Below are 25,661 nucleotides of genomic sequence, written 5' to 3'. Positions count from 1 at the left end.
AAACAATAAATGGCACTGAGTCATGACCTCCAAGATGTAAAAAGTCCAGTAGAATATGCGGATATCAATCTGTGGTTAAATAAATGAGGGAGGAGGAGAGGAAGCTCTCCCACACAGGAAAATGGCAAATGCATTGTATAGACGCCGCCCTGTCTGCTGCAGGAGGATAGACTCCATACCTTATCCCCAGACTGCAGGCTACGCTCAGCAGCTCACTGCCAAATAGCACAGTGCAGGAAGAAGGGAGGTGACTTTCTGCTCTTGAAACTTCATCTAGCATACCTTGGCAAAGCCATCAGTTACAGCAGGGTGACAGGAAGTGGAAAGAATAAAAGTCCGCCCTCATCGTCATTCTCCCAACAATGCCTACTTGTAGTGTGAAGCGGCGGGGCTGCGTCCCGCCACCCGGCAGCCGGCTAGCTTTACACCCGAAATAATTACACGGAAACTGTATTCTTTTAAAACACTGCCTGGCCCATAGTTTCAGCCTCTTATTGGTTAATTCTCACATCTTGCTTTAACCCATATTTAGTAATCTGGGTAGCACCACGAGGTGTGGCTTACCAGGAGAGATCTTAACCTGCGTCCATCTCGGAGAGGAGCAGCATGGAGACTCACTATGGCGAATGCCTGAAACGTCTCCCCAACTCTACTTCCTTGTTCCCACAATTCTGTTCTGTCTACTCCACCTCTCTTAAAGGGCCAAGGCAGTTTTCTTTATTAATTAACCAATGAAAGAAACATAGACAGATAACTCTCCTCCATCATTTCCCCTTTTTCTGTTTAAACAAAAAAGAAAGGCTTCAACTTTAACATAGCAAAATTACATATAACAAAACAGTTATCAAGTAAGTATTACAGTTACAATATTTAAATCTATTTTATCTTTTATCATAACTAAGGAAATCTATAACTATCTATTTATTCTTCAACTCCATCAAAGACTCCAGAAGGATATAATGCTACCTAAGTAAACAAGAAATAAGTAACTTATAAAACTCTAGAAATGACAGAGACAACTCGCTGCCTGGACAGTCACCCAAAGTTCCTCTGTACCTTTGGGGCATCCATCTTCAGCCTTTAGGCCCATAGTGTCCAGCAGACTTTTTCATGAAGCAGGAAATTCCAAAGACAGTTTAGTCACTTTTTGCTGTGTCCTGTAGAACGTCTCGCAGACTCTTTCATGAATCAGGAACCCCGAAAGACCATCTCACCTTTAGGCAAGTTCAGCAGTCCTCTCTCTGTGGGTTCTTTGTGTCCAGTTTATGGAACAGTCCAGCCAAGAGCAGTTTCTTGCCCAAATGGCTAACAAACTCCATAAGTAGCCTCTTCGATGCCCATCTTCCTCTCGAAGTAGATTGGTGCTGCCAGGAGCAGACGTGTCTCATTGTCATGAAAAACCCTAAGTTATTAAAACATTAAATGCCATATTCTGCAGTCTTTGAAAGATATGAAGAATGTCTATCTAACTGAAATATGTCTCTACATATCTAGAAAATCTAATAACATGACTATAAGCTTAACTATTATCAATGATTATCCATTAACAACCTATATTTCCTAATTATACATTACAATTTTTAAAATGAACTACAATCACAATAGCTTAATCAAGATCAGAAATACATATACATATAACAAAATTGACCTTAAAATCTATACCAATGCAAATTCATATCTATATCATCTCCCCCTTTAAATGTAAAAGAACATTTATAAGTAATATTTGGGAAAATGGGCGCAGTTTTTTCTCTCCAAACTGCTTCCTGCTGAATGGGGGCGCTGTTATTTAGGTCTTTCATGGTATAACCTGTCTGCTAGGTTCATCCCAGTCGGCAGTTGAGCGAAGTAATTTTTTGAAGATGTTCACAGCAACCTTTCAGGAGGGCGTGGTCTATCATACCATATTGGAATAGAAGCAATCCACAGAGTCTCGTCCTCTGTGAAAACAAAAGAAGAAACTCTTTTCCAAAGCATCATGTTCTTAGATCCAAATCCTGAAGTCATACCGTTAAGATGTCCATTCTGGTCTAGCCTGGCAGCCCATATAATGAAATGTCTCTCTGTACTTAGCTCCTTTACAGTCAAAAAAATCAAAGAAAACACAACAAAATACACAATCCAGACTCTCTGTGAATTTTCCATTTTTACGTGGCTTATTTTTACTCTATCACTTTACTTCTTTTAATCTATAACTATCTGTACTCTGTCTCTTTAAAGACTTTAGCCTTTTTTTAGGCATTAACTTTATTTTTTATATTTTCTTCTTCTCTCTCTCAAGCCTACATACATTCATCCAACACTGTGACTCATTTAAAAGTCTTTTATGTCTGAATCTTTCCTATTGTGAATCTCTAATTTTTTTACTATCCAGGAGCACTTTTGTTTTGTGCTTTTAAATCACTACACACTTAAGAATCTAAGCTGTGACATTCCTAGGTCAAAAACAGGTACTGCAGGCTTGCCACGCCCAGTCCAACATAGCTGAGCCGCTTGTGACTCTGAATCGGTTGCAGCTCTGAGCTGCAGAGCTGCGGGCTGCTCTGGATGTTGGCTCCACCTCTCTCCAATTTCAAAATGGAGGATGTACCATTTTCTACTAGCTCTGGGGCCTCCAGGTAGGAGCCACACTCAGCACTTTAATTCTGAGACTGAGTGTGCGGCACAGAAACTCATTTCATCCAAGTTACAGCCAAATCTGATGCGCAGAGTACCGCGCAGCCTGGAAACATCGGCAGAAATCTGCCATGCTCTCCCGCTCGCCTAAGCCTGATTCCGCCATCTGCCCAGGTGCAGGCGGGGAGCAGTGAGCCATTGGCATGGTCTCAGAGCACTTTCTTTACGATCCCAAGCAGGCACACAAACATCCAGTCCATAAAAGCCACTGAAATGCTTTAAAGCCAGAGTTCGCACTGGCAGCACAGCCCCAGGAAGCCGCGTTTTAAAATGACTCAGCTTTTTCTCTGCCGCTATTGCCGAAACAGAAAATCTCTCTACGGCATGTCCAGGCAAACAGCAGAAAGCTGTGTTAAACTCTCTCTCCTTTATTTAAAGCTTTATCAGGTTTTTACGTGGATTTAGTCACCACGTTGGAGCGCCAAACTGTAGTGAGAAGCGGCGGGGCTGCGTCCCGCCACCCGGCAGCCGGCTAGCTTTACACCCGAAATAATTACACGGAAACTGTATTCTTTTAAAACACTGCCTGGCCCATAGTTTCAGCCTCTTATTGGTTAATTCTCACATCTTGCTTTAACCCATATTTAGTAATCTGGGTAGCACCACGAGGTGTGGCTTACCAGGAGAGATCTTAACCTGCGTCCATCTCGGAGAGGAGCAGCATGGAGACTCACTATGGCGAATGCCTGAAACGTCTCCCCAACTCTACTTCCTTGTTCCCACAATTCTGTTCTGTCTACTCCACCTCTCTTAAAGGGCCAAGGCAGTTTTCTTTATTAATTAACCAATGAAAGAAACATAGACAGATAACTCTCCTCCATCACCTACTTACTGTCTAACAAGAGGAAACCTTCAGTCAAACCCAAATTGGAAGGCATTCCATAAGATGCCCTTCAAATGTGTCAAGGTCATAAATAAATAAAGTTCTGACAAACATCACAGTCCACAAGAGACCGAAGAGAGATGCTGACTAAATGCTGTGTTGTATCCTGCGGGGGACAGAAAGGGAAAACTGAAAAAAGCCTGGATGTGGTGTGGAGTTTGTTTTTAAAAAGAGAGTTGACACCTCCCTTGTCAAGTGGCTTCGTGAGAACCTTCTCTGGAGCCAGAGCGTACTTTCTAGGATCATTCTGTCATTCTGAGACTATTAGGCTGTCATGCTTTAAGATGCCTCTAGGGGGCCAACGACGTGACTCAGTGAATAAAGGCAGTTCCACCAAGCCCTTACCTGTGTCCAATCCTAGAGACCTACATAGTGGTGGGTCAGAACCTACTTTAGAAAGTGGTACGTGCACATGTACACACTAAATACATTACTTAATTTTTTTAAAAACTGCCTCTTGAAGTCGAGCATGGTGGTTTGTACTTAATCCCAGCACTCAGGAGACAGGCAAGTGGCTCTCTGTGAGTTCAAGGTCAGCCTGGGCCACAAAGTGAGTTCCAGGACCGCCCAAAGCTAATACACAGTGAAGCCCTGTCTTGAAAAACAAAAAAGGGGGTGGGGGGAAGAAAAGAAAAATAAAACCAAAAAGTGAACTAGATCTTCCCTCCTTTAAATAGCTTCTCTTCAGTATCAGTCGCAGCGGGAAATGCCTGGCACCTCCCATACAGCCCCCTCTTAGTCCTTCCTTTGAAAACTGCCTCTTGACCCTGTGGATGGGTGCACATGCCTTCAGTTCCAGCACAGAAGCAGAGGCAGGCAGATCTCTCTGTGTTCAAGGTCAGCCTGGTCTGCACAGCAAGTAGTAGGCCAGCCAGAGCTACGTAAGGGGACCCTGTTTGTAAAAAAACAAAACAAAACAAAAAAATCAACTAATTTTTTAAAAGCCTGCTACTTGAAACGTGAAGCAATGGGCAATTGCATATACCAAGTGTTTACACGGGGGACAAGTAAGTCACCTGTTGAGTACTGTGAGCCCTTTGGCAGATGGCTTACCTGTGATTAATGAGTGGCATGGGTTATATTTTAACCTCCTTTGGAATCCCAGCCCCTAGAAGGTTAGCTCTGTTCGGCTTTGTAACTTGTAGCTCAAATTTCCTAACTGCCAGAACTTGAGGTGAGATTAAAGACGGTTTGGGGGTTTTGTTTTTGTTGTTTGTTTGTTTGTATATGTGCCTAGTGTTAAAAAAAAGTCTCTCCTCCTCTCTAGCTGCCCATACTGGGCACACAGCAGCTGGGATTTCAGCAATGAAAGGTAGTTGTATATTCCACACAGCTGTGACTCCTCATTCTTTCTGTGCTTTCCTAAAAAAATAAAGTTTGAGTTTCAGGACAGCCAGGTCTGTTTCACAGAGAAACCCTGTCTTGAAAAACCAAAACAACAACAAAACAAAAAAAAAAAAAAAAAAAAAAAAAAAAACCTTTAGTACATTCTGCCATTCTGTTTAATCTTAGCATTAAAATGCATACTGGATGGCCAGTGTTGGGGTCTCCCAGAGGGAGTATGGATCAACTGTTGTGTTCACCCCCGCCCCAGCTCTCACTTACGCTCTCTGAGACTTCGATAGTGAGATCTGTGGCCTCTGTCTCAATCTCTGTAAGACCGTTGCCTCTTCAAAACCGTGACGTCCCAAGGTTCCGTGGAATGTGCTGGTGCTATCCAGCAGCCAGTCCAGCCTGGGCTAGAAGCTCCAGCAGCCAGTCCAGCCTGGGCTAGAAGCTCCAGCAGCCAGTCCAGCCTGAGCTAGAAGCTCCAGCAGCCAGTCCAGCCTGGGCTAGAAGCTCCAGCAGCCAGTCCAGCCTGGGCTAGAAGCTCCAGCAGCCAGTCCAGCCTGGGCTAGAAGCTCCAGCAGCCAGTCCAGCCTGGGCTAGAAGCTCCAGCAGCCAGTCCAGCCTGGGCTAGAAGCTCCAGCAGCCAGTCCAGCCTGGGCTAGACGCTCCAGCAGCCGTTCCAGCCTGGGCTAGAAGCCAGGGTCTTTGCACACTGTCCTTTGGTGCTTCTTGTGTGAAACCGTTACAGTGGTGGCCACCCTGGCAGGTTGTTAAAACTGCAAATTTGATGGTAACTGTGAAGTTTCGGACTTAGAAACTACAGAAAGGAAGGTTGTCGCTCTTTGGGGGGAGGGATGTGGTAATTTCCATGTTGTGGTCTCATCTGCAGTAGGCTTAGACCTGTAGGATTCTTTTAACTTTCTTTTTACTTATTCTTTGTTTTTTTTTCACATCATGCATCTCGATCCCATTCATTTCCCATCGCTTCGTATCTACCCTCTGCCTTTGCAACTCCTCCCCCTAAAACAGACTAAAATGTAAGAGGAAAAAGTGAAAACAGAAAAAGGAAAACTCATCATGGAAACTGTAGTGTGACTCCGTGTGCAGTCACACTTTTGTCCATGTATCTTTGCTTGCAAGTGTTCATTGCAAAGAGTCACTGGTGTGTGTTGAGGCCTCTGGTTTCTGCTACGCTCTCAATGCTGGGCCCTCACTTGGACTCCTCTTGGATATCCTATTGTTGCCCTGTGTTGTGGCGATCCTGAAGCTTTGGGTCTGAGGGTCCCTTCATAGAGATCCTGAAGCTTTTGGGTCCCTTCATATGCTCCCGCAGATCAGAGATGGAGTGGATGTCGAGGCGGGCCAACTCATAGCCCTGGTTCTGGGCCTGGGTAGTTGCGGGGTTGGTCAGCCTGCCAGCTCTCCATCCTCACCACCAGTGTGAGCTTTCCGGTTCTGCCCAGGCTAGTTCGCTCCTTGCAGCAATAAGCAAGGTGCAGGGCCGGTTCTCCTGCTTTGTTTTCCTCACGGTCAGCTCTTCCACACCTGGTCAGCTCTTCCACACCTGGACCGATAGGGCCAACTCTCCTGTGCTGCCCAGGTGAGGTGTGGGAGCTACTCTCCCAAGGGCAGCAGCTGGTGAGGGGCAGGGATAGTTTTCCCACTCTTAAGGCTTCAGGGCCAGCTCTCCCACCTGCCTCAGGCAAGGAGGGCATCTCTTCCCTGCCCATGCCACCATACGGCAGATGAGGGGCAGGGCCAGATCTCTCGGACCCTCATGTTCTCATGCTGGCTTACCTGTGCCCCCATAAACAGGGTCAGCTCTGCTGTGCTGCCCAGACTAGGAACAGGGCTTACTTTCCTAAGTGTTGCAGCTGGTAACGGGGAGGGTCAGCTCCCTCGCCAGCTGGAGGTGTTAGTGGGGGGTGGAGGGATGGGCACCTTTCCCTCACTTCTACCACCACACCAGCTATGTTCCTCGCACACACTCAGGGCTGCCTCACCTGCCCCTATCTACAGGGCCAACTCGACTGTGCTGCCCAGGTGAGGCACAGGGCCTGTTCTCCCAAGTGCTGCAGCTGCTGAGGGGCTGGGTCAGGTCTACCTGCTGCAGACGGTGAGGGGTGAGGAGAGGGAGCATCTTCCCCTCACCCACGCCATCACATTGCACACAAGAGGGACACAACACCATTCTCACACCCTCAGGGCCAGCTGGCCCATGCCCCTGCAAACAGGGTCAGCGCTATTGTGCTGCCCAGGTGAGGTGTAGGACCCTCTCTCCTGAGGGCTTCAGCCAATGAGGGGCAGGACCGGAGTTCTGCCTAGTGTTCTAGCCAGTATCCTCTCGGTCTTTAGTGGTATCAGGAGCCATGGACATCAGCAGAGACCATGCCTGCATCAGAGCCATGAACCCAGACATGGGCCCCAGCAGCAGGAAACTTGGGTGAATAAAGGTGGTATTACTCACCCCACATAATAGAAACAGATGGAGGCAGAACCAACCTGGAGTGCAAGGACCTCTCTGTTGATTTGTCCCCTATGCTGTAAGAAATGGCGCCAACTCACTGAAATCATTAACCAGCCACCTAAGCTGCTTGAAGGGACATGTGTTCTCCCTGGAACTGTTTTGTCCTCTGGAACTGTGTCACGGAGAATTACAGCCAGGGTTAATTACATGTTGTCAAAGCCAGGCCCTGTGCCAAGTCTTCTGGGTAGGTTATTCATTATGTGCTTTGTAGCAAGGCTGGCCTAAGCTCTCATTACCACGGGCGCTGGGTTGCTCCTGGCGATTGGTAGATTGCCCTACCTAAACAGCCATAGTGCACCAAGGGGAGCTATTCGAGAGCATCCTTCCCTCGACGGGAGCAAGCGCGGCTAAGACAAAGTAGGTCGTTAGCAGGAAGACAGATGAGTTCTTGTTCATCAGAATGCTGTGGGGTTTGTTTCCTTGGATGTGTTGTATTCTGCGTGTAAAGGTGCATTTTCAAATTTCAAATTTTTAGAGCTGAAGAAAGGTAAGCTATTACTTTAAAAAAAAAAAGCCAAAATACTGTCAGTGAATTCTGTTCACTGAATCATAGGTCTAACACCTGTTTATTAACCAATCCCGGATGAGCCAGTGGATTTGGGAGCCCCTTGTTCTAGAGTCCCACCAGGATCTTTGGTCCCTGACCAGCATCCCCTGTTCCATCATTTTGCCAGGAGCTGGAGTTAATTCAATGGAAGCAGCAACTTCAACAGCCCATGGTACAATCAGTCCCTAATGTTTTCTTTCGCCTTCTCTGCAATGGCATGCTGAATCTTTCTCCTTCTGACTTATGAAAATCAACTGTCAAATTCCTCAGTTCAGCCTCTGCTAGGCTCTGCCATTATTCATCATGAGATGGCGTGAACTGTCATTTAATGAGTTATGTTTTTAGAAGTTAGTACTCAAAACCGATCTCTTGCTAAGTCTCCACTGTACTTTTGAGATTATGTGTATGTGTTCATACAGTGGAAATACAATGTAATCCCCGGGCTATTATGTCTGCATTTTTTTCCTAGGATTCAGTGACATCACACTGAGAGATTACATTTTAAATGTTTATTCTATGGTAATTCCTAAGCACTCTTAAGGCAGAACTAGATTTATTGTTCTGCTATTATCTGCTCTCTTAACTCAGAGCACGCTGTAGCTATGGCTGTTCCACCGTCAACATCACACACAAATTGAGGAAATAATCTCATATTGGGAAACTAGTCACCCATACATCAGCAAAATCACTCACGTCATTAACAAATGGGTAGAGTTCTGAAAGACATCTATTTCACTTTTATCTTATTAATGTAAAGTCAAATACCAACCGGTATTGTGTCGGAACTGCATTCATCAATGGTGGGCATGGTCTGGACACAAATAGAGAAGTTCCCCAAGGTCTATACACTGGTCTGACAGTTAGGTGATTATCTGGACCTTAGAGTGAAGCTGTTGAGTAGTTCCCTGTTTCTAATTCATCACATGATCCTCCTCAGCAAAAATCTCTGTATGTAATGGTGTTTATGAAGATGCTAATAATAGCCAATACATATTGATCACAAGTGGTAGATATTAGAAGGGTCGCTTCCCTGGATCTTCACAGATGTTCTTACCTTGCTGAACCAAGGAGGCTATGATGGCGCTAACCCCGGGAACTTCCAGCCCTAGGTGGAAAAGAAAGCGTCTGTTCACTAGCTCTTTCTCACTAACAAGAAACTGGGCTTCTGTAGTTCATCTCAACCCTGTGTAAACAAAACGGATGTCTGAGCCAGCTTCCTATTACTTCAGCAAAATGCCTTATAAAGAGAAAAGATGGGGCCGGAGAGGTGGCTCCGTGGTTAAGAGAACTTGCTGCTACTCCAGAAGATTCCAGTTCCATTCCCAGAGGCCATGTCAAGTGGCTCACAGTCTCCTGGAACTCCCACACCAAGAGGCCAACACCTCTGGCCTCTGCAAGCACCTGCATTCACACGCACATACTCCCATTCAGATATGAATATCTACATTAAAAGCAATAAAAAATACATTTAAAAATTAAAAAGGTATGTTTGGGCTCACAAGTATAGAGATTCAAGTCTAAGATCTACAGTCCTGATGCTCTGGGTCTCTCTGGTGGGCCTCATACTTAGCAAAGGCAGAAAGCACGTGTGAAAGAGTTATGAATTAAGGCCTTCTAGGAAACAAAACCAACCAAACAAACAAAAGAGATGGGTCATACTGTCCCTTTCAAAGTCATGCTCCAAAAAAAAAGATAACTAAGGCCTTCCCACCAGGTTCCACCTCCCACTGGGTTCCACCCCCACCTCCCAGCACCATCCTGGGAACCAGCTCTGAACCTGTGGGCCTTCAGGAAGCATCCATCCAAACCACAACAGAGAGCGACTTTATCCCCTGTCTGTGAGGCTATGACTTCAGTGCGTGCTCCAGATGACGGAGCACCGCTCCATGTCCAGCTAACTAACCCTATGGATGGGCGCCCGGGAGGCAAGAGCCAGAGCTTCTGAGAGACATCTAAATCAACTCGTGATGAGACAGCCCCTCTGAGATCGTGCTATGCAGGGAGCCTCAGCATGAATATTTTCAGTCATTCAGAGTAATCGCCAGTAAGCTGTTTCATGCAAATAGGACCTAGGCACATATTGGATGACAGGCTGTTATTAAGACAGCTGGTGATTAGATCAGGCTCGGAGACAGAGAAGTGAGTGTTCTTCAGAGGAGGTAGAACCCAAGTGCAGGAGGGGATAATTTCAATGACAGGTTTTACACTTTAATATTTATGTTTACAAATTCCTTCGCACATTGAGACGTAGCAAGAAGCCAGGTGTGTATGAGCGGTGTTAAATGATGGTTTCAGTGTTTTGACACAACACTGCGTTGTTTACTTGCTTACGAATGGCACCTTCTGTAAGGCAGGAGTCGAGTGTGACATGGTGAGTGGCTGCATAGCTGACGTCACCAACACCCGTGCTGTCAAAGCTCACACACACCAGTGAAGTCCTAGTCCACTGGGCAGAAGACTGAGCACCCATTCTAGGTCAGGGGACACCAGCAGTGTCCCTAGGCAACCGTCTCCCATCCCATTCTTGGCCGTATCTTCCTGGCCCTCCATCATTCTCAAAGGTGTGTCACACCATTTCCAGTCTGGATGTCACTGCTTTGCCCTTCCCTCTTGCTTTAAGTCAGTGGTCCTCAGCCTTCCTAATGCTGTGACCCCCCCCCCCACAACCATAAAATTATCTTCATTGCTGCTTCATAACTGTAATTTTGCTACTGTTATGAATCGTTGTATAAAGATCTGTGTTTTTTTGATGGTCTTGGGTGACCCCTGTAAAAGGGTAATTTTGACAACCCACAGGTTGAAAACCACTGCTTAAAGTAAAGACGATTCTAGATCCAGCTGCTTCGAAACCTAGTTATTAAAAGTGCAGCTACCAGGCCTGGAGAGAGGGTTCGGTGGTGAAGAGCACTGGCTGCTCTTCCTAGAGGGCCTGGGTTTAATTCTCACCACCCACATGGCAGCTCGTGACTGCCTGTAACCAGTTTCAGGGGATCTGACACCTTCACGCAGACATTCGTGAAGACGAAACATGAATGCACATGAAATAAAAATAATTTTTAAAAAATGCAACTCCCTAGGCCTATTGGCATTTCTATGCACTTTAAAGTTTTGGCTTAAACAGAACACCTAGTTCTGACCCATAACTTGACAGCTAACACTTTGATCTATAAAGAGCTACAGCCAGAGGTAATTAATTCAGATAATTCAGAAGCCAGAGTTAAGTTCTCAGTTCTTCCCAGCATGCCCATGACGCCAGATCATCTCTGCGCCGAGGGAACCAGACAGGCGCCTCCCTTTGTGGCCACTGGAGCTCTGCTCAATTTATTTGTCCCTAAACTGTTTATGTCCCTAATGATTCAGGACACAGTGCTGACATGCACCTCGGAGACTAGCAGTTACCGCGATATTGTCTCATTATTCAAGTGGAAGCCCATAATTAATGTGGTGCTGGCCAAGCCATGTATGAGAGACCCTCCTGTCTGTTTGCTCATCTCTGACGCTAACGGTTTGGTAAAGCCCGGCCCTGCATATGGTATTCCAGCAGCAGTTAACTGTTACAGTCACACAGCGCATTTGTGAGAGCCAAGCTGCCCTTCTAATCTCTTCTCATTTATGTTTTCCAGGGGCTTTTTATTGTTGATTTTATTGTCGATTTTATTGTTGATTTTCTAAATGATGCCCTCTTTGCCAAGTGTGGACATCACATCACACAATTAGAACCAGAGTAAAGTCTGAAAAATCTAGGGCATAAGCACAAAAGAATAAAAGTTGTTGTGTTTTACTGACGAAAAGCCTTATGTTTTTAAGGACAGAAAATATAGTGTTTAACTAGGGGTAGGAGTTGTGCCTTTCTCGGGTACTTAAAAATACCCATTTTTTTCTATGAATTCATTTGGTTAGCATACAGTGTAGTGAGTTTCTTCACAGTATTTTCACACTGTGTGTCACTAAACTTTGTTCTCATTTATTCGCGTCCTCTGCCCCCCCCATTTCCTTGCCCTCCCTCCTTTCTTATTCCTTTCCTTCCCCCAGATCACCCCACTTATGTTCTCTTGTCACATTTCAATATGGATTTCTTTTCTATATGAATTCATATCAATAAGGGGTTCTTTTCCAGTCAGGCATGGTGGCATATGACTTCAGTCCTAGCCCTCAAGATGGGGACAGGTAGATCTCTGTGGGTTCAAGGCCACCCAAGACTGCATAGTGAGTTCCAGGCCAGTCAAGGCTGCATAGTGAGACCCTGTCTCAGGAGCAGGACAGACTTTCCCCACAAATGGTCTGATGAGTTACCAGAAAGCATGGAGGGTTAGTGGATCCTTCCATTTGCTGAGGCCGAGGCTTCGCATTGATCATTTAACCCACTGTGAGTCTTGTGTGAGGCTGCCATTTAAAGTACCGCTATGTGAATGCTAACACAGCAGAGATGTGTTGTATCTTAGTTCTACAAACCAGAAGTCCCTGATCAAGGTGCTGTCAGGGTCCGTAGCTTCTGGGACCATGAACAAACTTGTCCCAACTTTTGGTGTGGCTTCTGAGAGTGTGTTGGCAGTCTTTGGCATCCCTTGGGTGTGGCTTTTTGTGTTTATCATCATGTGACATTTTCCTTGTGTATATCACAAATTTCTCACTTGTATAATGACACAGGTCATGTCAGAACAGGTTACGGCTACTTCTATGACCTCATCTCCACCAATTAGACCTGTAACAGCCCTATGTCCAAATCTCAAGTGTACAATGCACTATTAGCAACTGTGACCTCTGTGCTGTGAACTGGGCATCTAAAACATGCTCATCTGGCATAGCCAAACCTAAAAAACCATCTGACCAGCATCATTCCCGCCTGTTTCCTCCTGAAAAATTCTGTACCTATGTGAACTCATTCCGTACCTATGTGAACTCATTCTGTATTTGTTCTTCTGTGCCTGTCTTATTTCACTATACGTAATATCCAGTAAATCTATTTGTGTCAATATAAATGGCATGATTCCCTTCTTTTTCAAGGCTATATAATGTTCCATAGTATATGTTTGTGTGTGTGTGTGTGTGTGTGTGTGTGTGTGGTGTGCACATGTGCGTGTATCCATCAATGACATTTAAAAAGTTCTCCCTACTTTTTTTTGAAAGTTCACTCTGTTGGTGACCTAGCCATGTTTGAACTATTTACCAACTTACCTTTTGCTTTTAATATAGTACCTGGTATGAAGTAGGCTATCAATGTATATTTGAATGGTGTATCATTTTATAAATACAAAGGTAGAATCAGGTTTTTTAGTGCTGATAGTTGTTATTAAAATATAATTTGGGGAGCGGTTGGTTGTTTTGTTATTAAGATAAGCCTCACTCTCTAGTCGTGGCCAGCCCCAAACCCAGTATGTAATCATTCTAGCCTTGAGCTCATGGCAATTCTCCTGCCTCAGCCTCAAGGGTGCTGGAATTGCAGATGTGAGCCAAGTATATAGTATATATTAGTTTATATATATGATCTATATATATATAAATTTATATATATATATTTGAAGTATTTTTTATATTATGAAATGCTGAGATCTTGTAAATCACCCCATGAGCTGTGATAGACATGTTCATGTTCACAGGTAGCTATGAAAGATCACACTGGGAGCTGTCTGCCTCCTTCTCAGGAAGTTCCCTTCTGCCTCTCCCTCCTGCTGACTCCAAGGTCATAAAACTAACAGTCTCTCTGCCTGCTTTGGGGGAGTTGGTCATTTCCTTTTGCGCATCTCGCCTATGATCTATCCCATTGAACATTTCTCTGTCAGGAGTTTATTTGCTTTCTTGTTTTAGCATCTACATGCCCACAGTGAGGTAGGTATAGAGGCCAGCGGTAGGCTGCTTACCTTGTCTGCCTGCAACCCTGGATTCAATTCCTGATATTGTCAGAAACAGAAAATATCAATTCCTGCTTCTTTTAAAAAAGTCAAATACTTAAGATGTCACTCTGGACATTTTTTGTCACGTGTCTGTTTTCCTCCTGCTCTTCCTTATTAACTGAACCATTACTGCTGGGACTCGGACTCTCTTGAAAAAGGCCGGGGGAGGGAATGCTGATTCTGCCAGAAACTGGATGGATTGAGACTGAATGTGTTCCTTGTTGCTCCAGAGCCAGGCCTGGACTTAACTCCGGGTGACCCGTGTTTAAACAAGGTAGAGTTAAAGCTGGAAAGTACAAAGCACGTAACAAGAGGCTCAGCCTTAGCAGGGCCGGCTTATTATGTGTAACATGATCATACACACATATTTACATAACTACCAGCTTTAAACGGGCGTGTGCATGTGTGCGTCCTGGCTGGGCTGGGCTGGGCTGGGCTGCTAGAAAGACGGGTGAGGGAGAGATGGTTAGGTTCCCCGCAGGTTTCTTCCAGCTTTCAGTCACACTGTGCTGGCTCCTCTCAGAGGGCAGCAGGCCCTCAGCTAGCTTGAGGCCAGCTCTCTGAGCAGCAGGCCCTTCCTGTTTCATTCTCTGTCTGTCTGTCAGTTGCAAACCCCAGCTTGGTGCTGTCTCTGCAGCAGGCTTTATGCCCGTAAACAGAGAGGTTAAGCCAAGCTCTACAGCCACAGGCAGCCATCAATCAGTACTTGAGATTGCCCACTGCGCTGCACGCTGGCTGGAAACAGGCAGTCTCCTGGCCTAAAAATAGCAGAAGTGGAGCCAAGGAAGAACAGCAGCCATACGCCTGACCACAGAGCACAAAAGACAGGAGCTCTCCGAAAGGCCATGCTCCCAGAGGCAGAAGTGGTTAGGAGTGTGGACAGCTAGTAGATAAATGTGGATGTTGCAGCCACGGTCAAAGCCTCTTACGTTTCTGGGCCTTTGGGGTCACCCTGTAGATATTCCTCCTCACTCCGCCAGAGAGCTCAGCATGCCCGGATTCAGTCATGGAGGGGGCACGAGCCTGCTGCACAGTGATATCACCCAGGCTATAAATGGGAAGTCTGGTGCCAGTTCCTAAGAAGAGCGACAGCCTCTGCCCTCCCCCATCCGAGTAGGGCTGGAGCTGGCATTTTGACCTTTGCTTCCCACCTGGGCATTGTGGGAACAAAAGCAGCGTGTGGCTCTAAGACCAAATGAGGTTTGGCATCCAGCAAGTAAGTCCCAGCTGTATTTGTGGTTTTCCCTGCAAGGAGAGCTGCTCTCTGCCCACAGTGTTATCGGTTAGTGTTCCAGTAGCAAAGCTTTGAATACCAAAACAGGCATCCTTTCCAAATAAATCCATCCATGCGAAGAGACCTCATCAAAGGGCAAGGCACAGCCCCAGAGCTGCTCTCCCCTGTTCTTAACGAAAAGCCGTCCCTCAGGTTGGTTTGACTCTCACCCACATAGTGGGGCTTGGTCCCTTGCTTGAAGCTGTGAGATGGGCTGGCCAGCCCCTCTATGGTTGAGGAGCCCCAGGGTTCTGTGCCCAGGTGATGACTTGCCCTGCATTGTGGCAGAGCATCACAGAAGCGGGGCTTTGGCTCAGACTCTGCCCTTCCTTGGTGTCCTGTCCCCACACCCTGGTGCAGTCAGCTTTAAAAGACAGAGACTTTATAACATGAGCAGCCTAAATGTGGCACGAATCTAAGCAAAAGTGAAGAGGGAGCCAGAGATCCCGCTGAGCCTGATAGCCTTGGTGCCAGGAACACAGCCCAGCAATCATGACATGGAGCCCAGAGGCGAAACTATAACACTAACTCCCCATCGGCCTGGCACTGAACGGTATTTATGTAGCCTCACTACCATAAACTCTGTGTGTTGGTTTTCTAATTTTGGAGGCAACTCATGAAGGAAACAAGAAACTTCTGGTTATCATTGTAAGATAAAATGTAAGTATTAGTAGCCATTATGAAATGGGTGCAAATCTATTTTTTTGTGTGTCCAGTACAAAGTGAGATAAGGAAGATAAAGGGAGAGAAGGCAAAGACAAGTAATGTGGGGTGCTAACGGACGTAGGCTGTGCAGACGACGGAATTAAAAGTTAAATATAATTTATAGTTAAAAAATAAAATACATATATAAAGATGAAGTAATGTGGGGTGCTAACAGATGTGCAGGTGATGGAATTAAAGCAGTTAAATATAATTTATAGTTAAAAAAAAATACATAGACGGGCTGGAGAGATGGCTCAGCGGTTAAGAGCACTGACTGCTCTTCCAGAGGTCCTGAGTTCAGTTCCCAGCAACCACATGGTGGCTCACAACCATCTATCATGAGATCTGGTGCCCTCTTCTGGCCTACAGGTAGGATACTGTACAAATAAATAAATCTAAAAAAAAAAAATACATAGAGCAGGTGTTGGAAAGGAACTCAGCGTTGGAGAGTTTGCATCCTCCCTGGGATATGCATGGGTGCGACAGCTGAATGTCTTTTCTTCCAAGGTTTATCAACAGTATAAAGAGGGCTAGGGAGACTGCCCAGGGGTGAAGAGCACTTGTTGCTCTTGCAGATTCCCAGCACCCACATGGCAGCTCACAGCTGTCTATACCTCCAGTTCCAGGGAATCTGATGCCCTCTTCTGGCCTCTGAGGGCACCGGGCATGGACATGTAAACAAAACGCTCATACACATAAAATAAAAGGAAATCTAACGAGTTCCCACCAGAAAAGCCAAGAAGAGCAATGCCTGCTGGGAACCCCTGGAAGAGAGTGGATTCGGGCGAGAGCTGTGGCTTCACACCCTGACTTCCCTATGCTGTGTGGTTCGTGATGCTATTTCTCTTTTAATCGAGGCAGTGAGAAGACAGCTTTCAAAAGACCAAAACTGTGGCTGTGGCGAGGTCCATCTGTTCCCCGAACACATGTGCCTGTGAAAATGAGCCGTAAAAGCACTCATTAGGTCAGCAAACAGAAATCAGTGTTCCGGGCTTTAATTATTGATGACGGTTTCAACAGTCCAGCCAAGCTAAGGCTCTGTGTGAAGCCAAACTGATGTCACTTGGCAGACGGTAGCCCCTGTGGCATCAAAGCGCCACGAATGTCCACTGCCAAAAGGACCAGGATGAGATGAATTCCCCTGCAGCTCACTCGTCTGTGAGAAGCTTATGACTTATCAGGAGCAGAGTGGCAGGTGGTCCCGGGACCCCCTAGGCTTCTACAAGACAAGAGCAGAACCAAGTGGATGCAGTTTCCTGTGCAGCTCATGGTACATGAGAGGTCTCCGGCCCTCAGAAGCTCTAGATGGAAGGAACATTGGCAGAAATCAGTGGTACAGAACCCAGGCAGGCTGCCAGACTCTGAAACCCAGTCACATAGCGTCTCTTCTAAAATAGATCTTCCCTCGCTGTTAGTCCACTAGATTTGGAGGGCCTTTTTCCCAAGACAGATACCTTCACTTATAAAGGACTCCTAAAACGGAACATAGGAAATTCACAGGCTGAGAAACTATAAATTGATTACAAATAAATGGATGCCTGGGAAATCAACAGTGCAGTTAAAAAAAAATAGCAATTTCCTGGTGAGCATTCTCTTACTCCACATACTCCACGCCGTTTGTGTGAAATCCTTTGGGGGCTGGATCTTCTTTTTTCTGTGTGAGGCATCTTTAAGGGATAAAACAATTTGCTATAAGCGATGGATACATTGGCTTAAGTTGGGGTTTATTCTTACATTATCTCTTTATACTTCACAATTACATTTTATTATTTTTAGCTGGCAGTTGACACTTACATATTCATACAGGTTACCCAGGAAGATTCCACAAATGGAATTTCTTACACCTGCATGATCAGACACACTATCATCCCCTTGGCTTGTTGTTTCCAATGTTCTATTCTTGAAAACCATGGGAAACTTCCGCTGGGTAAAAGCATTACCTTTTATTTCAGATGCAGAAGGATGATTGCACGTCCCTGGCTGATACCCAATTTAAATACAGTCAAAATAGGCCAGTTCAGCCAGGGATAGTAGTATATGCCTTTAATCCCAACACTCAGGAGGCATAGGCAACCAGGTCTCTATGAGTTTGAGGTCTGCCTGGTCTACATAGTAAGTTCCAGGGCAGTTGAACTACATAGAAAAACCCTGTCTCAAAAAAAGAAAAAGAAAGAAAAAGAAAAGAAAAGATGATTTTAAAAAACAAACAAACAGAGCAGCTCCTTCATCAGTGAATTCCGGATGTATAATGCCACAATAAAACAATGCCACCTATCCGTGTTGCTCGGGCTTTTATTGTTTCCCTGGGTGGTCCTCATAGGGTGTCCTTCTAGAGGACATAACAGCACTCCGTGTTGTTGTTCCAGCTGTGGTCCTTGGAGCAACCTAGCATGAGCATCCCCTGGGGCTTGGTCAGAATGTAGTTCATGGCCTCCACATTAGAGCCTCTGGTTCAGAAGTGCCAGTGGAAGGGTCCTAGAAGCTGCCTTGTGACCATCCCTCCAGGGACTTTGATATACACTGAAGCCTGAGAACCATGGAAGCCGTGGAACCTTTCAGGCCCCAAAACAGAATGAAAAGAGACGGAGGAGGGAGGAACGGTGGGAAACAGAGAGGGTTTTTGTAAACTAGCAATGCATGGATGAATGGAAGGAGCACAGCAGTCAGAAGTGAAAACCAGGCACGCAAAATCAGAGATTCCAGAGGCTTCTAGATCCACAGAACCCTTGGTTTGCAAGATGGGACCCTCAGATCACTTCCTGCAAACCCTTGGGAACTTTCACATGCGGGGGAGGGGGGAGGGTGGCAGGAGGAAAGATGTTATTAATAAAATTGTACTTAAAGTAAAAAAAAAATACTTATTACTAAAATATTTTTTTAATTTAAACCTAAATGGCCTCATTTTCAGGGTGACTCGCAAAAAAGAAAAAAAATTAACCCCAAATTCACCACCACAGCCTTTTAACCATAGCTTGGGCCACGTCCTTGGATCTGTTCTGTAGGCCACAAACTCATTATTCATCTCTGTCTTTCCAGCAAAGGGTTACCTTCCAGTTCAACCTTCACCTTGGAAGAGGGGACCATCTACCTGACTGCTGAGCCAAATGCCCTGGAGATGCAGGACGACACTGCCTCCGTGCTGGATGTCTATCTAGTGAGTGACTTTCCTCTGTCCTTCTCACAGCGCCCCTTAACAACGTACAGCAGGCCAAGTTGTGTAAAGCCAACCCTGCTTGGGGATTTTAGAGAAATGGTTGCCTCCTGTGCCTTCTCCAGACGACAAGTCTTCCCAGGCTGTTTTCCCCCCATAGTTGTTAGAATGTTGGCAAGAATTGGCAGGTTACTTGTTTTAAGTTCAGCACAGTAGCTGTGCTCTCTGCTGCTGTTTCAGCCGGCGACAGCAACTCTGCAGTTACTGGCCACCTTCTCTAGCAACAGCCTGGCTGCTCAGACCGCAGCCTGGTGGGAATTCTGTTCCCGCAGCCACAGGCTCTGTCACTGCTGCTAAAGGTAGCTTTAGCTAAATCTCTGTTGTTCTATGCATAAATAAGACTCGGGACTCAGAGGCTGGGGTGAAAACCTACTAGCTCAGAGAGGCTGAGTAGCAAAAAGCTAACCTTCTTTCCTTGCTGGGTCTCCGAAAGACCCCATGCTTCCACTCCACCAAACCAGAAAAACCTGTGCCACTCAATCTTCCCAACTACTTCCTGTGGCTCCCCATCTCTCCCAGATGCCCTCTGATGCTCTATGATTACTTTCTGTCAACCAACTGCTAGCTCAGCCTCCTGACCCAGGGCTAATTTTATTTAATTAATGCAAATGCAAATTTGGGGTTCACAGTGTGATTGACTATCCCCCAACAGTTAATACTAATTCAACAGATATAACCAGAGACCAAATCTCGTGAAGGCGAACCTAAGGGGGCCTTGATTTCATTCCAGCAAAGTAAGCTTGGCCTTTGACTCAAGCGGTTCCCTGATGCTTGAATCTTCTTTATTTTGGCATTACCTCTGTGATAAAGCAGTAGGCTGGATGGCATAGAAATGGGATGTGGGAAGAACTCCAATTCGGAACTGAAGAGTTGTCAGATGACACCGTTCAGGGTTGTCACTAACCAGCTGTGTGAGATGGGCCTCACTTCACTCCATCAGCCCGTCGGACTGTCTGTTCTACCTTTGTTGATGGTTAGACGGTACAAGAAAAGTACCTTGGCAGGCGGGAAGCAGTGTTTGCCATGCACATTCCATCCCGTGAAGCAGGGAGGGCGTTGAGGGGAATGGCAGGAATGTTGTGTTTTTAAGTTTAAATTCGAAAGGCCCAAAAGCCTGTGCTTGGGTCTCCTCTGCCTATGGGGCCCCTCTTCCCCTGGCGTTTGTGATCCAGTCACACACCTCCTCTGCTTTCCTCCCACAAACCAGGCCTTGCCTCCAGGTCTTTGCTTTGCTATTCCTGTCTGTGTACTTTTTCTCAGGGCCAACCCATGCTTGTTCCCTTGCTCCCTTCCTTCATAACTCAGCTCAGACATCTTCCCATCTTAACCAACTCTGGGAAAGAGCAGCCCCGGCAACAGCAGCCATTGGGAAAGGTGGTGCTTAGAACTCCTAAATATTATTTTTTTTTCTTTTTGAGATGGGGTCTCTCTATGCAACCCTGACTCTCCTGGAGTTTGTTCACTGTGTAGACCAGGCTGGCCTCACTCACAGACTTCTGTCTGCCTCTGCCTCCCAAGAGCTGGGGTTAAAGGCAAGTGCCACTGTAGACAGAAGTTTCTGTCCCACCCAGTCCCACAGCCACTCAATCCCAAAGAAACACACAGAGGCTTATGTTAATTATAAACTATTTGGACTGTTGTTCAGGTTTATTACTAACTACCTCTTACAACTTAAGTTAACCCATAATTCTTGTCTCTGCTTAGCCATGTGGATTGACACCTTTTCTTCTCAGTGAGCCATTCTCACCTTGCCTCTTCTGCTTCTGGATGACAACTGCATCTCTCCCTTTCCTCTTCCCAGAATTCCTAGGCTGGTTGCCCTGCCTTTACTTCCTGTCTGGCTACTGGCCAATCAGCATTTTATTAAACCAATACGGGTGACAAATCTTTACAGTGTACAAGAGCATTATCCCAAAGCATGCCACCACAACCAGATTTTTTTTCTGGTTATTCTATAATGTTCTAGTACAACAATCCTCAAATCTGATGCACTCAGGACCCCAGTACATCCTTGAAAATCACTGAGGACCCCAAAAATCACTGAGGGGGGGCAGGTTATGCCTTCAAAACTAAAATAGAAGATGTTTAAATATTCATTGACTTAAGATGATGAAGATCATGATAGCTAAGTAATACTTGTATGAATATAACATGTGACTTTATTTTATAAAACACAAATAAACAGTGAAAATAATAGCAGCATTATTTTGCTTCCTGCATATTCCTAGCATCTCTGACTTAATAGATGCTAGAGTGGAGGCTCCTGGCTTATCTGCTTTTATAGCAACTTTTTGTTTGGTATTATTGTTATTATTCCTTGAGATAAAGTCTCAGTATGTAACTCAGGCTAGCCTCAAATATGTACTCCTCCTGCCTCTGCCTCCCGGGTCCTGGGATTACAAAAGTTGCCCCACCACACTGGGATCCTGTGTATGTGAGCCTTTGCCACTGGCTCATAGTTTTACTTCCAGAAAGAATTCTCCTGTGAGTGTAGACAAGGATGAGATGGGAAGCACACAGCATGTGAGCGCTGCTGGTGGGAGAGCCTTTGACCTAGGGGCCCCGACACGGCTTTTCTAGGCTGTGAAGACAGCCTCTTCACCTGTGGCCAAACCAGATGAGCGGTAAATTAAAGAGAGCTTATTCCCTGGAGTCAGTGCCTGTCTCCGCTCCTCAGGGATCGTCCTCTTTGGGCTTCAGTTTTCTCTTCTATTAGATGGACTATTGACTGCTCTCTAAGACCCTGTGCATCTCTAACGGGCTGATTCGTTCTGGATCACACAAGTTGCACAAGGATGGCTTTCCAGACAAGCTGCGTTCTTCAAACTCGGCGGTTTCATCCCTCCTCTACCGCTAAACTTCACTTAAACTCTAGGCCAACACATCTAGAACATTCCACCCCATGAGCGTGTAGTTCTGGGAAATGTTTTCTTGCTATTTTTATGATTATTACTCTTATTTTGAACGCTCGCCTACACGTGAAAAGACTCTGCTCATTTCCTGCCCTTCGCCGCCTCCTCGTTAGGAACGATGAAAAAGAAAGCCCAGTCTGGCCTGGACAGTTTCTCTCCTTTCTTTTTGACCTAGTTCAGACGCTCTGGATCGCAGCCATTTTTATCCCAGCCATCTTTAATTGAATGACCCTTGAGGCGGCGTCTGTGATGACTTTCTGTTTAGTGTTGTGACCCAGTGAAATCTGATGTCCCGTGTGAGGTTTTTTCCCCCGTGAAGGTGCAATGCTTCTTTATTAGTCGCGACATCTTAATCCATTTTATGTTTAACTGATCCACTAAGGATCTATATCCCTGTGAAAAATGCAGGTTTAAACCACATTGATTTGTGCATGTCAGATAACATGGAATTTTTTTTTAGGGATCCACCCAAACTTGAGCCTGTGGGCTAAGGCAGCCTTGTGACTTTTCTCAGTAATTTGAACTGAAATTTAAAAAGATGGTTGACCTCTGAAGAGAGCTAACAGTTTCACCATCCATGTTCAGGCATTTGATTCAGGTCCCACCCAAGCTTCCTCCCACACTGCTTCCCAGAGGCCCTTCACCTCCTCGCTGTGTACGCCCCAGCGACTCATTTGCAAATATTCAAAGCAAGGGAGGTGGCTTTTTAAGATGGCTTTATCCAGTGACCAAAGATGTTTCCTATTGAATGCCGAGCTGATGAGATGCAGATTAGGGTATTGAAAAGAACAGAACAGAGATGAGTAGGCTGCATTGATAAAAAAAATGGGCACTTCTGCCATCTTCCTAGCGGGACAGTCCCCAGTATTGTAAGACACCAGTGCCATGGCTTCAGATCCTAACGCAGCAGCTTCTGCCTGATGCAGACCGCAATTTAATGTTGCTGGAAAGAGGAACAAAAAAAAAAAAAAAAAACCATTCCCACTGGAAAATGCAGTGGGAGAGAGTGCCCTTTCCTGGCTCCCTGGGAATGGGTTGCCAATGAGAGATGAGGGGGCCGCATTTTTAATAACACAGGAGTCTAAAGGACGGTGCCGCCCACCAGCCCCCAGCACCGTCTTTACGTGTGTCACCCATGCCCTGAGTTATGCCCTGTCACCTTTACACTTTTCGCATTAGCATCCTCTCAATAGCATAGCCTGTATCTGCGGAAGTGCTTCTGCAAAATGGCTGACGTGCAAAAATAGCTGCGTGTAAGGAAAAGAAACAGTTAAGCCATTTTTTTTTTTTTTAGCCATACCAGTATTGGAGATCAGTGCACTGACAGGCAGCCCGTGGACAGCCCGATTATTCGGTGTGTTTGGGGTGGTTGATGGTACTCTTTGATCATAGGAAGACGGGTGGCAAAGAAGTGCGAATGATTGAATTAACAGCTGCCATGCCATCATGGATGAGGCAAGACAAACACACAACAAATCAGGTCACAGGGGTCTTGGAAAATTCACAGGAGGTTTTGGCAAAAGAAGCTGCATGTCTGAGTTTGAATCCTTAGGCTTGGAGAGGAATGACCCCTGCACAGCCGCACGGCTGCACAGCCGCGGCTGGGTCTCTTTAATCATTCCTTGCTTAAGCCAGTATGGGCTGCCCCAGGGGGTGCTGATTGGAAACGGTGGTATTTCCACTGCCACTCTGGATGGAGTTGGAGTCCCAGCAACCCAGGTACAGTTCCCATAGCCAGTGGTGTTTCGTGCGCGCTTAAATGGAGGCCAGGCACACAGCCCCTCAGGTTGGAAGTGCTGCACGAAAGCCCCTTCCCGTTTGTCCCATGCTTGCACTGTGGGGAATCGAGATTTTGGGAAGAATAAAATAGGGTCCTTAGCCCAAGGCTTGACTCCTTAAGTGATTTGACTAAATATTGTTTTCAAGACTCACGAAAGAGCTGGGGTAGGGGGTGCATGCAGACGTGGTGGCGCACACCTTTGATTCCAGTGCTCAGAAGGCCGAGAGGTAGGCAAGAGCTCTCTGAGTTCGAAACCAGCCTGGTCTACATAACAAGTTCCAGGTTAGCCAAAGCTGTGTAATGAGACCGTGACTCAAAAATTAGAATCAAATAAAAACAAAACAAAGGATGTCCTTGCACGTGAGGCAGCACACTCACAGGTGACGGCTGTTCTGAGATAGGATGATGTATGATTCAGGTAAGAAGCAACCAGTCTGTCCAGATTAGGTGGGCAATCACAGGAAATTTTTTTTTTAACAGATAGCATTTAACTGCTGTGCTAAATTAGAATCGGAGCTGGAGTTACAGAGAAGCACTGGTTTTCCAGCTCTGTTAGGTTAAGTTTCAATGCCTGTTTGTAGGGCTGTGGCAAAGGGGTCTCTTTGAGACATCCTGGCCACAGTGGCCTTACAGCCCAGTTTGGCTCTTACCTTGAAACTAGCTCTGCTCCTCTGTTCACACGAGACCATCCATGGGTGGCCCAGCTGTTTTCCTCTTTTTGCCCCCCTCTTTGTCCCTGTCCCTCTGGCTGCTGCTTCTCTTTTTCAGTCTGTTCCTGTCCCCTGCCTGGTCATAGGAAGCCAGTGTTTACTTGACTCCTAAGGTTCTCCAACTGTTGAGAATGAAATGTCTGAGAGGACTTTGTTGACTCCCCAAGGGAGGCCTTATCCCCTCTGAGGAGTGGATGGGGTGAAATGGGGGGAGGTGGGGGAGTAGGAGAAGGGGAGGAAGGGAGAACCGGGGTTAGTATGTAAGATGAAAACAAAATTTTTAAATAAAAAAAAAAAAAAGAAATGTCTGAGAGGAGGCCACCACTTCTGGCATGAAGTTGATGTCTTCCAGGCTCAGAACCTGAAGATGACAGAATCATGCCAAGCTAGACCTTGTGAGCTTTTCATGTCACACCCTTGGGCCTGGTGAACTCAACTTCATTCATACAGATTTCCTCCCTGGTCTCTGGAGTGTAAGAGGAGGGTGCTTAAGGTCCATCCCTATAATAAAAAACAGGGGCTGGAGAGATGGTTCAGTGGTTAAGAGCACTGGCTGCTCTTCTAAATGACCAGGGTTCAATTCCCATCACCCACATGGCAGCTCATGCCTGATACTCCAGTTCTAGGGGATCTGGTGCCCTCTTCTGGCACCAGACATGCACGTCATGCACAGATATGCATGCAGGCAAATATGTATACATTTAAGTTAGTAAAATATATTTTTAAAATACAAACAAAGCTGATCACACATGGTAATGCACAAGGAAAGGTCAGGGGGGAGGGTGATCCTGAGGGCCTGGCTTCCTCTCATATCTGCCTATGTTAATCTCCTGATGTAAGGAGTTGCCACAAAGTGGGTGGCTTAAGCAACACAAATGTGTCATCTCCTAGAGGTCAGGGATCTGAATGAAAATTTCCCACAGTGCCTTGCTCCCAGTGAAGGTGCCAAAGAGAAATGCCTACCTGTGCTTGCAGCCTCTGATAGCTTCACATGTTTTCTGGCAGGGTTTTTCTGTTTAGTTTTGTTCTGTTTTTTATGATTTTTCAAGACAGAGTTTCTCTGTGTAGCCTTTGCTATCCTGGAACTCGCTCTGTAGACCGTGCTGGTCTCGAACTCAGAGATCTGCCTGCCTCTGCCTCCCAAGTGCTGGGATTAAAAGCGTGCGCCACCACCACCCAGCATGTTTCCTGGCATTCTTAATCCTGCACAGTGCCCT

General features: G+C 46.0%; 1 protein-coding gene across 1 annotated transcript in view; it reads left to right on the top strand.

Annotated features, from left to right (window-relative positions):
* Pip5k1b (phosphatidylinositol-4-phosphate 5-kinase type 1 beta) overlaps positions 1-25,661 on the top strand; it is a 263,329-nt gene that overhangs the window by 231,074 nt on the left and 6,594 nt on the right. The window contains exon 14 of the mRNA XM_038338361.1: positions 18,868-18,985. Within this exon, the coding sequence (XP_038194289.1) occupies positions 18,868-18,985 (118 nt within the window). The remainder of the gene's footprint in view (positions 1-18,867; positions 18,986-25,661) is intronic.

The sequence above is a fragment of the Arvicola amphibius genome, chromosome 1 (genome assembly GCF_903992535.2).
Source record: "Arvicola amphibius chromosome 1, mArvAmp1.2, whole genome shotgun sequence".
Classification (NCBI taxonomy): domain Eukaryota; kingdom Metazoa; phylum Chordata; class Mammalia; order Rodentia; family Cricetidae; genus Arvicola; species Arvicola amphibius.
The sequence above is the reverse complement of the archived record's forward strand: the minus strand, read 5'-3'. Positions and strand labels throughout refer to the sequence as shown.